At 38.2% G+C, this 15,241-nt stretch overlaps 1 protein-coding gene across 14 annotated transcripts in view; it reads right to left on the bottom strand.

The window, feature by feature from the left end:
- The window catches only part of Ptprm (protein tyrosine phosphatase receptor type M), an 849,143-nt gene that overhangs the window by 321,916 nt on the left and 511,986 nt on the right, over positions 1-15,241 (bottom strand). For all 14 annotated transcript variants that reach the window (XM_045144750.1, XM_045144751.1, XM_045144752.1 and 11 more), the window contains 2 exons: positions 2,103-2,376; positions 1,129-1,165 (listed from right to left, as the gene is read on the bottom strand). In XM_045144750.1, coding sequence (XP_045000685.1) covers positions 1,129-1,165; positions 2,103-2,376 — 311 coding nt within the window. The remainder of the gene's footprint in view (positions 1-1,128; positions 1,166-2,102; positions 2,377-15,241) is intronic.

Raw genomic sequence — 15,241 nt, 5'->3', positions numbered from 1 at the left:
TTTCTGAATAGTCACATAAAACTTCTTCAGCAGGTTCCTGGTTACTCTGATAGTTGAAAGAGCATGTTTAACTACAAATATTAACTTATAAAGCCTCCTTTCAATATAGCATTTGAAGGCTAGAGGGATGGCTTAGAGGTTAAGGCATTTGTTTGCCTGCAAAGCCAAAGGACCCAGGCTGGATTCTCCAGGACCCACGTTAGCCAGATGCACAAGGGGGCGCATGTGTCTGGAGTTTGTTTGCAGTGGCTGGAGACCTTGGCATGCCTCTCTCTCTCTGTCAAATAAATAAATAAATAAATAAATAATTTTTTTAAAAAAATACAGTGTTTGAATGCCTCAAAGTATTTTCTCATTCTTTTCTGTATGTGTTGATTAACATTGGACTTTAGGCTCCAGGAGACATCACTGTGCATGTGCATTCACACATCTGCCCTTCTTCAGGAGGCAAGGTATAGATTCCTTATCTACTCAGTCAGAATTTTAATGAGGCCTAGGAAGAACAAGTTCCACAGTAACATTACCTGCCTAATAGGTTTAGAGATGAGCATAATCATTAAAAAAAAAATAGTGACCTGACTTTATAGTGCCACTATGACTACCTCAATGCTGAACAATAGCAGGTGTGGCAGGAACAGTGATATACATGGGTAGTCTCAGCAACCTGGGGGGCTGAGCTGGGAGGACCACTTGAACCCCTAGGGTTTTGACTCCAGATTGGGAAGCATAGTGATAAATCTACTTCAAAACAATAGGAGATAACAATTTATTCCTTTATGTATTCAACAAATACAGTTCTACCAGGTATGGTATGCTATGGTTAAAAACTTACTGACATAAAATAAAAATGATTATTACTTAAATAATTTTTAAAAAGATTAAACATTTCTTAGAACACAGCATATGACAGCATCTTATTTTAAAAATGATCTACATGAAAAGAGTTCAAGTTAACTACGATAAGATTCTAATGTTTACATAGATGCATGTCCATCCCTCTGCCCATCCACTCATCTAATTATCTATCATCATATAATTTACACATGCTTATTTCCAGACATTTTGAAACACAATGGAAAATAAATTTCAGAACTATAAACCAGGAGGCTCTCTGCAGTTTCAACTTACCTTTTGTGGCCACTCGGACACAGTCAATTTTGGTTTCCTGTATCAAATAAAGAAAGAAAATTTTCTTATTTGTTTTTTTAAATGATAGAAATATAGTTCTAGTCAAATAACACTGACAAGAAAGGTTCTGCCAGTCCAAACATGGCTGTCACCACACAGCAGTTAGTGAAGTTTGCTCATATATACTTTCAGCTGCTAGGGTGAAGGTGTGGGATTTCTAGGCCAGATGCAGAGTAAAGGACTAGCAGGAATGTTCATGCCTGGGTAGTCCCTGACTCCTGCTCCTGGTCTGTCCTTCACATGTGGAAACAGGATGTGAGCCAAATTCTGCATCTAAGGTTTCTCTGCCTTGCACTGACACAGACCAGGTAGATAGACAAGATACTGAGCCTTAAGCAGTGAAGGTGGAAACCAAGGCAGAAGTTTCCTTCTGGTAAGGAGATAAACCTCTCATCAGAGTTCTGGGTTGGTTTGAATAGAAAAAGGGGAAATTTTTCACCAGTGTCTCAACAGTAGCTTTGTATTTTTTTCCATCTCCTCTTTCTAAAGCTATTTATTTACAATATCTAATTGAGACATAGCCATAGGAAGCATAAAGTCGTTGCATCTAAAGAAATGGGATAGGATATCTGCTGAGACAGATGCTGTGGATCTCACAAAACTTTAAATGAGCTGAATGTATATGCTGTGACTCTACTGTTTTACTGAATGACCAACCAACTTTTGGTAATGAGAAAAATCAGAAAATAAAACCTATCATGCTGACATATGTTTTTCCTAAGAACAAAAATATGTGTATCCTCATTTCTTAAATAAATTTCTCTAGATGAAAACAATATCTAAAAACATGAAAAATATGTTTATATGTGAAAACACACAAAAGCATGACTTCATTTTTCTTCTAATAATACTTAATCTATTCTTTTATAAAAACCAGCACATGGCCTAAATACATGGTTATCTACAAAACTTACCCCATTGGCTCGACTAGCAGCTTGGAAATAAATTCTGTAGCTTTTATGAGGGAGAAGAGGAGTGTTCCAGTATCCATTATATGTTTTATTATCACCAATAGTAAAAGGCTGAGCAGCTTGGAGGCTATCTGCGGGAAATTCAGCAGCAAAATAATAATGGGAATTCAGGATGGAAGCATTCTGGAAGTGAATTGGAACTGGGTAGCACTTTAAGATTTCTGTTGTCTTCTTTGTTCTCCGAGGACGCTCTTCCTCAACAACTATTTGATACACACTAGGAACAAAAAGATGATTATCAATGATATTCATGACAGTCTTCCTGTTCAAGGAACTACAGCACATTTGTCGCATAGCACATCAGACTTCACTCAGCCCTCAGCCCTCCTTCCCAGCAGTCTCTCATTTAGTGTAATACAAGTTGTTAAGAGAATGAAACTCATCACAGTTACAGTAACTTTGGATGGTGCTGGGCAGATGGCTTAGTGGTTAAGGCATTTGCCTACAAAGCCAAAGGACCTGGGTTCAATTCCCCAGGACTCTTAAGCCAAATGCACAAGGTGGCACATGCATCTTTCGTTTGCAGAGGCTGGAGGCCCTAGTGCACACATTTTCTCCTGGTGTCTGTCTGCTTCTCTCTCTCTCTCTCAAATAAATAAAATAAAAATTTGGGATGATAATTTTTATTTTTTTTCTAATTTCCACTATTTTTAACAGAAGTCGCTAAGATGTTTTTTCTCACATGTAACTCAAGCTGCATTTAGTCAGCTTACCTAATAAATGAAATCATATTAACTACAGGCTTATAACAAAGATAATGAATTATTTTCTTAAGTTACATCTGCATGACTGCATGTGTAGTATTTAAAACTCAGAAAACATGATGAGTAGTGAGTCATATTCACTAAGATATACCTTCCTCTCCTATGCTTCCTTGCCATTGACCATGTTCAGTCAGTAGAAAGAAATGTCTTAAGGAAAAATAAAAGAATTATAATTTTGTAAGTTAAGGCTTTGGGAGTTAAAGCAATTACCAAGAGTAAGTCAAGAACAAAGCCAAGGCCATTTGAATCACATTTAAAGACAAGAGGTGAATGAACACCTTTGAAGATGTCCTCAAGGACAATGTCCTCACCAAGCAGCAGGTCTCTTGTACCTACCTTCCCACTCCCTTATGCTGACTTCAAATTTTGTACAAAGTTAGGAGAATGACAGAAATCTTGAATTGAAGGACTTGAAAAACTTTAAAATATATGCATATTCTAGAATGATGAACATTATGTTAAGTTTTGTTAAAGAAAAACTAAATCTTGACAGAGCTTTCGGGAACTGGACATAGATTGGATGAAAAGACTTAGATGAAATGTGATGTATGTTTTTCTTACAGTATCAGAAAACATGGCAGTTCCCCAGAACAATGATGTAACACAGGAATTGCTCAGTATAGCTACTCAGCAATGCCAAGAGAAAAGCACGGGAAAGGCTGCCTGCCACTTTAACTTCCTGACGTGGCCTCTGCTGGTCTTGTCTGTGTCAACCTTGAATCCATAGTCAGCCAATCTGTCTATCTCTAGGAACACAACCACTCAGCACACTCTATTACACTCACAGAAGGCATGCTGCTATTCAGCCTGTGCTGCCGTCTAAGTACAAACTGATTCTCTTAGAGCATCAGAGTGATTGCTCAGGAGACTGATATGCTAGCCATTTACAGGGTGATGATAAGTGTATTTTTTTTTCACAAGTGATACAAAATAGAAAGGAAGGAAAGGAAAGGGAGCCAACTTCCTTTCTTCAGAGACCTTCCATTGGGTCTAGTCATGAAGATGCTTCCCTAAATATGGCAGATTGCTCCCTGCATGACAGAAGTAGCATGAAAGGAAGTATGTACAAAAATTTATGATAGCGCAAAGACATGGGTATATAAGGAGCCCACCTATGGTTCTCTCCCCCTTCTCCTTGGCTTCATACATGTAAACACATATGAAGAAAATTAAAAACATATTGGAAACAACTTTGAGAGTTGGGCTAGCCCGGCTCAATGACACATGCTGCCAGCAGAAGGGATGCTGAACACACGTCCACCATCCGGTTCCCTTGGGGAGTCTGCTCTTGGAGAAGCCAGCCACCAAGTAAGAAGGTGAAAGTACTTGAACCTGTCACACTTAAGAAGACACATGTGGGTATTCTGCTCAACAGTCCAAAAAGCTCCAGTCTGAAGGCACCATCACTAGGGCCCTGTGTGAGCCGCCTCAAAAGGTCACACAGCTGAGCCTTCAGAAGACTCCAGCAAGAGCTTTTCAGCTTACCCTGTGTAGGCCTTCATCATCATGGTGAAATAAAATTGTCTACAGCTACTAAATCTTATAGTAGTATGATATGTAGCAAATATAGTAAGTCAATCTATTACCCACACTTGATTTCTGTATTTATTTTTAAATTCAGTCAAGTACAATGTTAAAACACCACTAGTTGGCCTTAATCCTTGAAAAGTGTTTGTGTGTGTGTGAGAGAGAGCACATTCACATAATGTTTTCATAGATTATATAATTATAATTATTCTTCTGATTAGTTTAATTTATAAATTAATCACAGACTTGTGTGTACAACAAAAAGTCATCCATACAGGTTCTATATTCTATTTGGGATGTATTCACCACAGATAAGGGGATTGCATGTAGGACTGAACTTTCCATTAAACCCTATAGTAGCAAGAGTGAAGGGTCAAGATCAAAGTGAAAGCCTAAAGTGACACATTGTCTGCAGCAAATTATAGCTGTAGAAGAAATTGAATTCAAAGTAGCCGTCAAGCAAACGCTACTGAGGAAGGGCATTCCTTATCTTGAGAATGCTTTTCTTGGGATGGAGTTCATACACAGGTTTAGGCTTCTATTAACAACTTGGGCTTAAGTTAGTTTTGGAGAGATCTTATGTTTTCCTGTGAGATGAGAGGAGAGAGGAATAGGTAGATAATATGCCCTTTACATACTTCAACATAGTATTCAATGTATGGACAAACCGTGACAACTTGATTTTTGCAAAGGGATTTGCATTCAACAAAGTGAATTCTAAAACCATCCTACTTTGAGGAATGAGATTTCCATTTAATTTGCTGTATGACATGATTTCCAAGATTTCAATTTTACAAACAACATCTAAGCTTGGAGAGATGTCTTAACCATTAAGGTGCTTGCCTGCAAAGCCTAAGAACCCAGGTCCAATTCCCTAGGACCCACATAAACCAGATACACAAGGTAGCACATGCGTCTGGAGTTCATTTGCCGGGTCTGGAGGCCTTGGCATGCCCATTCTCTTTCACTCTCTCTTCTCAAATAAATAAATATATAAATAAAATGTTAAAATCAATGTTTAGGACAACCATATATAACACAAAGCAGAAAAATAATAATCCATGTGAAGGAAACAGGTGTCTACTTGGACCGTGACTTAGTATCTGCAAGTTTCAGTTTCCCCAGCTTACAAATATGTAAACAGGCTTAAAAATAGAATTCCACTCCACTGGAATGGCAGAAGGGTGAGGCTGCTGCTAGTGATGCTTGCTTTCACTGTCCATGAGTTCTAGATGAGGCGGTGATGTGAACCACATGCCCCTGGCTGGATTTCCCCTTACTCCTGCAGACACAGCCAACATACAAGCTATTCTCTACTTCCTGTGATACATTCAGTTTGAGGATTTTATGAACTTCCTTTCTTTTCAGTCACATCAAGGGAACAATCTCTGACTTCAATCTCTTCTTCTATCTGGAGACACACCAAAACTGACTCACAGGGAGATACTCTTTTGGACTCCAAAGAGACCTCAGTGTCAGGCTGGTGTCTTCTCATCTCTCTCCCTTGCAAGGAACTTCCAGATATACTCATGGAAAACCAGTACAACTACTTCCAGACTTTCCAAGTCCCCATACCCTGAATTCTTCTGATACAAACTTCTTCATTCTTTTTTTTTTTTAAACACTGGTTTCATTCTTTTTGTTGTTTTATTTATTTATTTATTTATTTATTTGAAAGCAATGGACAGAGACAAATAGAAAGAGGCGGGGGGGGGGGGAGAATGGGTATGCCAGGGCTTCCAGCCACTGCAAACGAACTCCAGACGCGAGCGCCCCCTTGTGCATCTGGCTACTGTGGGCCCTGGAGAGTGGAGCTTCGAACCGGGGTCGTTAGGATTCACAGGCAAGCGTTTAACCGCTAAGCCATCTCTCTGGCCCTCTTCTTCATTCTTTTTCCTGGGCCTGGGCTCAAGTTTGCCATTTGAATGGAAACACACTGGGCACTTGGTCACACCTCTCATAAGACAAACAGAGCCTCCATGGCTTCTTCCCAAAGGCTTTTCATCTACATGTCACTTTAATATACTCTTGCTTTGCTCCAAACTGTCAAAAATGTGCCTTCAGTGAGTTCTTAGAATCACTGGTATATTTTTGCCATTGTTTTCAAGTTCTTGGAAGAATACTACTACTTAGTCATTGTTGTGTCTCAGGACACTTAAACTGGAATGGGCCATGAAGTGTGTATTTTTGAAAGTATAATATAACCCAGACGTCACTTCCATTTTACTCGTGGGTATATTATTCATTATATTTGCTAGTTTGGATGAGGCTCACTGATACATATGTGATTTACCTTACTAAAATAGGATACTAATCTTATTTTGTATTCATTTCCTCAATACACAAGAGTTGAAGGGGAGAATTACCAGAAGAAAAAAGTGATAAGATGATGCTGGCTAAAATTTAAATTTATCTTGGATATGCCACAATGAAATACTCCAGACTCTGAATCAGCATGTTTCCTGTACTATCATCTCACCCCACCCCTCACTTCCGATTCCTCTTTTCTCCTTGTGTGACTTATGAGTACAACAGTTGTTTATTGCCCAACAACACTTTTGTGTGCCTACTATGTGTCAGACACTGCCCTACTTTAACCTAAATAATTTATTATTGTTCTCAAATAAGATATTCTCTAATGATACTGAATTTGTTTTTGATTTAAATATAATCTACATGAATATGGATGAAAAATTAATTTGTTCCAAGAAACAACTTAATGAGGGCTAGATGAAAATCGCACAATTAAATGATCATTTAATGGGCCTTCATTTTAGCTAGCTGGTATTAGTCATATAATATACTCTACTCCAGATACATTACTTTTTAAATGGCTACCATCTACTCATCTTCAGATGTATTAAAGAAAGAACCAAGTTGACTGGAGCAATTTCAAACCCCAAATGCCTTTTCATCCTTGCTCCACAGGACAAATTAGATTTGCAAGCATCCAGGCCTCAAATCTATTTGCTCTTTAATAATTTAAGCACTCAAAGGTCAAGCAGCTCTTTTCTCTTCCCCTTTATCAAAGTCTAAGAGTTAATGAAAAATAGTTAAATCCTCTCTGCTGCCCAACTGCCACACATTGCAGCCTCCCTGATGGAAATTAACATGTTATTAGCAGCCAGGTCAACTGTACCTTGACTGAACTGTGAAGCTGGCATATTTTCCATCAGTACAAATAACATCACTTCACTAATGAATTTCTTCAAATCTTTCCATCCACAATCATCATCCCAAACCTAGCTTTGAAAAAGCTGTTTGAACAGCTCTTCTCAAAAGATTAAAAAAGTAGATTCTGAAGAATAAAAAGCTGATCAGAAGTTTCTCAGCTTAGTGAGTAGAATTAAAATTGTATTATCCTTTTAATGTTTTACGCAGTTTCCTTTTGTTTATTAAAGTCGTACAATTCCTAGCTCTTGGGTCTACTACTATCCTGGAATTTAAAGTAGAATTGTCCTACAGTGTTTGTAGTAACAAAAGCATAGCCCGTAGTGAAGGTGAATGTGCTAAAGATATGACATCACTGTCTCAGGACTTTCCAATGGAATGAAATTTAATTTAAAATTTAATTTACGTTAGGCTTTTCTACAAGAAAACTCTGAGGCCTTTACAGGGAGAATGAGAAATCTGCATTTATATAGAATAGCTCATGAAGTATAGCCTCGAAAAGAACATATGAACATCTTTCATGTACTTTCTTAAACTTGAAAATTCAAATGTGATGGAATGTTTTTAGCTTCTTAACTTTGAGGCCTTTCAGAGGAAGCCTGCATTAGATTTGAAATTGACTTAATTTTTTTTCTCTAATTCATTTCAAGATTAAACATTTCACTGTGAAGTCTATTTTCCTCATTCATTTATTCTATTTCTTATCAGCATGAAATATTAGGGGGTTACCTAACTAGTTAACAGACAGAGGAACAAATAGGAGAGGAAACAAGGAGCAATATCATGATCCTTTCATTTTGATACTTGTTAATCCTTTAAAGTGGTTGCTTCTGATTATTTCAAGGTTATAAGAATACTGTTCACTTGAGAGTACCAAATAGCAACCTTTCCCATGATTTGCCATTTTGGGTACATAGCAAATATTTTGTATTTATAAAAAAAAGAAGACAGTTTAATATTGCTATCTTTCTGAAGTCTATTTTTTTTTGGAAAAAAAGGAGAAAATAAAGACTTCCATTATATGCAAAGCATAAAAATAAATATATAATTATGGTTTATTCTCATGCAATTGAAAACAATTAATAGTCCTACTGTTGTTTAGAATAGGTTTTTTTTTGAAATTTATTGTAATAACCCTTAAATACTCTAATAAATTTGGTAAGACTTAACTAAGTTTTAAAAAGCATGCCACGAGTATAAGATGAAGAATTCAGGTCAGAACTCAACAAATCATCTTCATGGCTAGGATGAGTACTGCAATTAGCGCTGGAGTTTAGAACAATTGAGCAAACATTATCCTGATTATTACATATGAATGATAACTCTAATTAGTTTTGCACAAACAATAGATATTGAGTAACACACTGCATAACATAAACAGACCTAAGGGGTTGAATATTTTATGCTAGCAATCTTATTTACTGTTTGTCTTGCTGGGATCTTAAGGTGGACCATAAATTGCTGTGGAATATTTTATGATCTCTGGACCATAACTCATTACTAGGGGTTTTTCTAACACCAGTAAGTGACTACTAATACTCTGTGTGTGTGAGTGAATGTGTGCACACATGTGAGCTCACAATTCAATAGCCTGATGCTCTGCTCGTTAGTGATAAAATCTGCTATAATAAAATATTAATTACAGCTGAAAGGTTGGGTGAAAAATATGAACTCAATTACAGTCACATATTGTGAACAAAGGGCAGGGTAAAAAAAATCTTTTAGTTATGGAGATTTAGGATAATAAAAAAAAGCCACTAGCACATTAGACTCGGGCTCTGAAGCTCTGTGAAAGGCCACCTGTCATTAATTTTCACAACAGGCACCACATTTTGAGTAAATTAGTCCTAGATGGAACATCTTTAAGAGTGATTTCTGCTGCTTTGAACATGAAAACATTTTCCTTTGCATTTCCATTTCATCATAATTTAATCATGTGACTTCCTCATAAACATACATGTACAGAAATTATCATTTAAGGTCACTTACTATAAAACAAACATATGTTCTTTTTAATAACTTGTGGTAGAGCTGGAGAGATGGCTTAGCGCTTAAGCACTTGCCTGTGAAGCCTAAGGACCCCAGTTTGAGGCTCGATTCCCCAAGACCCATGTTAGCCAGATGCATAAGGAGGCAAATGTGTCTGGAGTTTGTCTGCAGTGGCTGGAAGCCCTGGCACACCCATTCTCTTTCTTGCTCTCTGCCTCTTTCTCTCTATGTTGCTCTCAAATAAATAAAAATAAACAAACAAAAAAAATTTAAACACCTGTAGTGGGTTGGGGTTGGATATGAACAAAAACAGACTACCATGAAAGCCACACCAAATAAAAGTTGAAAGCATCCTTAGTCTGGAAGTCTTTTTAAAAGCTTTGGATTTTTTGTTCAATTTTTATTTATTTATTTGAGAGTGACAGACCGAGAGAAAGACAGGTAGAGGGAGAGAGAGAGAATGGGCGAGCCAGGGCTTCCAGCCACTGCAAACGAACTCCAGATGTGTGCGCCCCCTTGTGCATCTGGCTAACGTGGGACCTGTGGAACCAAGCCTCGAACCGGGGTCCTTAGGCTTCACAGGCAAGCGCTTAACCGCTAAGCCATCTCTCCAGCCCAAAAGCTTCGGATTTTTGAAGTATCTTAGATTTCAGATTTTAGTATTATGGAAGATCAACTGGGAACCTATGGCAAATATCTCTACATCTGACAAAAATCTGAAATCTACAACATATCTGGTCCCTAGCACTTTGAATAAGAGATACTCAACCTGCATCTTCATTCCTGCACGCTTGTATTATATTTGATTCAGAACTTTTCAACCCTGAGAAGTTTTATCGCTGCAGACCAGGTAAGTTGGAATATGAATGTGACCACCAAAGGAACAGGCAACCCACAGATGTCAATAAGAGGGTTCTGAAGTGGTTGTCACCATGCATAGCAAACTGGTCTTAGCTCTGCCACTAAATCACCAACTGCCCATGAAGTACCTTTCAAGTTTCATTGTTTCATAATCCCCAGTGCCAAGTCTGGGTGAACTGTGATATCCATTAATGAGAAGATTATTTCACTCATGTTTCCTCCATCCTTTCTTACCCCTGTATTCTTCATGTAACAGGCACTGAGAAAGGCTACAAGGAGCAACAGACCTGGCACATGGCATGTCTTCCTGGAGGAGCCTTGTCTAAGGGTGTTGGAAATAGGTAACAAGTGGGAGAGATAGTCACATAAGGATCTAATAGGTTTGTGTGGTGTTAAAGTCACAGGACCCACAAGGAAGTCATCAGAATATTTTATAGCATGTACTACATAGAGATGAATGACTTGGAAATAATGGCCAGTGCCTGACCCTGTTCATGACATGCCCATAACCCCAGCTACTCAAGAGGCCAAATAGGAAGCTCTCATGAGCCCAGGAGTAATTGCCAGCCTGTGTAATAAATGTGACCCTGTCTCAAAAAGCAAATAAATAAAAAAACAGCAATCAATAAACAAAAGCCAAAATCTTCTTGTTGGGAATGTATTCTTCATCAGTCCCATCATTTGCAAGGAGCCTTTGCCAGTAGTCCAGCAGAGGGAGAGGAACAGCTTGGCTCTACTCCAGGCATGTCCCAAGAGCCCTGCACTTTCCTAGAGTAATCCCTAGAGTGGCAGGCTTTCTTGCCCTCAGCTCCCATGAGGATCTCACAAGCAGACCTACACTGTAGGGCATGAATACTAACTAGGTCATAGCCACCCACACTGCTTAAGTTGACAAACAAGCACAGACGTTTTTGAGGGTAGATCGTAAAAAGGAGACCTGAGAATACAACCAGTCTTGTGGGTAGTTCCTGTCTGCCTGTCTACAAGACGCTGTAGGCAAATTTTAGAGCTATCCCTTCTGCTTCTATAACCAAATTTAAGCTAACACAGTCCACAATTCCTCCAATTTAGCATATCATTCTATACCCATCTTAATGATAAAGGCCAAGTTAAAGCATGGGATTTGCTGACTTTTTGGTATGAGGGAGGCCCTGATAATGGAGCTCTGATCAAATGCACACAATTCTTCAGAGGTGATGAACAGAAAAAGAAAATGAAAATATGGCAAGGAAAGAAATACAGCATACATACTTTTATGCATAAAAGCAAAACTGAAAGAGCAGTTTGAGGGAGAGTTAGATTACATTTCATTGCGTAAATGCTGCAGCACATCAACTGTACTCTGACCATCTTTTATCCTGCCACTTTTCAAGCTTCTTACCGAGGCTCATAAAGAACAAACTTTGTTTCCAAAATGAATTTTCAGAAAAATGACTGACACTGTCATCCAAAAAGAAGCATTAATAAAAATGATCCTTAGTTTCTTGGCAGGAGAGAAACATACAGGCTTATTTTTAATACCATACAACTCACCTAAAAGCAGGTATGGGAAGGTGGTGGAGTAATAAGGGATTTAGCATTTTCTGTAAAACATACACGGTGGAGATTCGGGAATAAGTGATAATAAAACAAGGTAATTCTGTGATATGGAAACTGAGCTTTTATCATAAAATGAAATTTTGATACTTATGAGTATATGTACCCCAATGGACAAAGGAAAGCTATTACAATGAAGTCAGACTTCCTTCACTGAAACTAAGCAGGAGACAGAATATTTGTGCAAGGTTTCAGAACTGAGTCAAAAGAATACTTAGACCCAAAGGCTTATGATGCTCCTGTAAGTAATATTTTTTTATACAGGATCTTGCTATGTAGCCTAGAAATCACTATTGTAAGCTGGTATTGAACTCTCAGAGATCATCCTGCCTGTGTTAACCTGCATCACCACTTGTGGCTTACATTTCTTTTTTTCTTCTTCTTCTTCTTTTTTTTTTTTAAATTTTATTTATTTATTTGAGAGCGACAGACACAGAGAGAAAGACAGATAGAGGGAGAGAGAGAGAATGGGCGCGCCAGGGCCTCCAGCCTCTGCAAACGAACTCCAGACTCGTGCACCCCCTTGTGCATCTGGCTAACGTGGGACCTGGGGAACCGAGCCTCGAACTGGGGTCCTTAGGCTTCACAGGCAAGCGCTTAACCACTAAGCCATCTCTCCAGCCCGGCTTACATTTCCTTAAAGACTACAAAGGAATACTCCAAATCTTACTTACAAGCATCTCAGAAGAACCAGTATTTTCTTTTTACTTCTCTATATTCAAGTAAAGATGGTCCAAAGAAACATCCATACCATCAGCAAATGGTTGATAAATTTTATTAAAGTTGTCTAGTCCTTTTCAACAGTTTTGCCTCATGTAAATTTTCAGGTTCGCAAAATGATTTCTATAAACTTGGAGGTGCATAGCCTGAGTAAAAACTAAATCTTTAAGTTAAAAATCAGAGAAGAGGGCTAGAGAGATGGTTTAGTGATTAAGACACTTGCTTGCAAAGCTTCATGGCCCAGATTCAATTCATCAGTGCCCACATAAGGCCACATGCACAATGTGATGCATACATCTGGACTTTGTTTGCAGTGGCAATAAGCCCTGGTGAATCCATTCTCTCTCTCTCCTGACAAATATAAAATAAATAAAATGTGGTAGAAGAAATGATGAAGAAAACTATGTCACTGATTCAGGAAGTAAGCAGTAGGAACTAACAACAGTAAAAACTCATCTGTTATTAATATCTAGATTATTATCTAGACAGAAAGGTGTAATATATCTATGTTCTCAATATTCTAAAGACAGTAAAATAAAGACAAGAATCTTTACAATAGTCCTTCCATATACAGGGAAGAAAGATGTCTCCTGATCTAAGAGAGCAGAAACCAGAGAGGAAAGGAAATATAAGTAAAAGCAAGGGACAGGTGGGGTCCCAGTGTTTCATGTGACCCATGGATCTGAGAACAGAAGTTAGCATTGCTCAGAAAACTCCTGGTTTGGGGGCATAACTGGGCAGGTCTATGCATCTTCTCAAACCTCTGTTCCTATCGAGGGGTGTTGCTGGCACCTGATGAAAGAAGCTGTTTGGGAGGCTAGAAAGTCATTTCTAGAAGGACCAAGCAGAGACCTGGCTCACTATAGCTCCTCACTTCAAGTAAAAAAATTATCATCATTTTTATTATTATAATTATTATTTCATTATTACAAGCTTCTCAGAAAAACATAACTGATATTCAAGAATATTATACTAAGTTTGAGAAAATGTTCTAAAAACAGCATAGGATAGCATAAGAGGGACTACCTACTGTATTACCTACAAGTTACATCTTCCATTACTAGACAGACTAGAACCCTCAATTACAAGAGACAGAGAGAGAGAAAGAGAGAGAGTGAGATCCCTAAATGGAACAGATAAGATCTGCATGAGATGCCCTCCTGACTGTTGGTGTACAAGTCACAAACTCCTCATTTATCCCTTGAGGTAGATGCCATCACCTCTAAGGTAATAAAAGAGCAAGGGCTGGAGAGATGGCTTAGCAGTTAAGGTGCTTGCCTGTGAAGCCTAAGGACCCATGTTTGACTCTCGAGATCCCACATAAGGCAGATGCACAAAAGTGAGGCAAGTACAAGGTTGCACATGCCCACTAGGTGGTACAAGAACCTGGAGTTCAATTTCAGTGGCTGAGGCCTGGCATGCCAATTCTGTCTTTCTCTAAGATTAAAAAATAATAATAATAACAAAATAGAACAATGCAGAAAAGTTACACATGTTGCCGAAGATTTCATGTAAACAAGAATGCAGGTTTAAACCCAGGTTACTCCAACTCCCTGCTGTGGCTACATTTATTTTTTTCCTAATGGTTCTTATATCTGTGTGCCTTCCTCCCCTGAGAAGACTATGACCTGTAACTATTCCAAATGCTGTTGTTCTTTCTACTACTGCTGAGGCATTGGGATAGCACAGAGGTCCTCCACAATGTTGATGATGTTATAGTAGAATGCACAATTTTCATTTCACTACAAGATAAATGACATTAATGATTCAACATATCAAGTATAGCACTAAAATTCTCCAAATAAAGTAAATAAAGGTCAAATAGTAATTAAGTCCACGTTTGTTAGGCAAATATATCATAATTTGACACTCTTACTATGAAGGGGTGGTAGAAGCTTTATATTGCTTTCAATAATCTGTTTTTCTTACTTTTGTTTCTTTTCATCTCTGTCCCTTATCTATGCATGCAACATCTATCTATCTTAGTTTTTTATATTATGGCACAAAGGAATGAATTTTATTATGGGATTTCAACACATATTCTTTTGGATATTTTTATTTATTTATTTGAGAGCAGAGAGAGAAGGGAGACAGACAGACACACACACACACACACACACACACACACACACACACACACACACACACACAGATAGAGGGGAGAGGGAGGAGGGGCACACCAGGCCCTCTAGCAGCTGCCAATAAACTCCAGATGCATGTGCCACCCTGTGCATCTGCCTTTATGTGGGTAGTGGTGAATCAAACCCAGGTTATTAGAAACATTCTGTCTAGTACAAGGGTTTCTCACCCATTTTCTCACTGTAACCATTTTGTGTCCCATAATATCCCATTTTTAGTCAGGACTGACAGTGAATATGTCTTTATTTCCATTAATTCTTTTCTCTTGAGTGTTCAGTAGAGCTTTTAGTGGTAGAAACCTTAAATTCTAGAAAT

Source organism: Jaculus jaculus, chromosome 2, assembly GCF_020740685.1.
Source record: "Jaculus jaculus isolate mJacJac1 chromosome 2, mJacJac1.mat.Y.cur, whole genome shotgun sequence".
In the NCBI taxonomy this organism is placed as follows: Eukaryota; Metazoa; Chordata; class Mammalia; order Rodentia; family Dipodidae; genus Jaculus; species Jaculus jaculus.
This window is presented reverse-complemented; position numbering and strand designations above follow the sequence as displayed.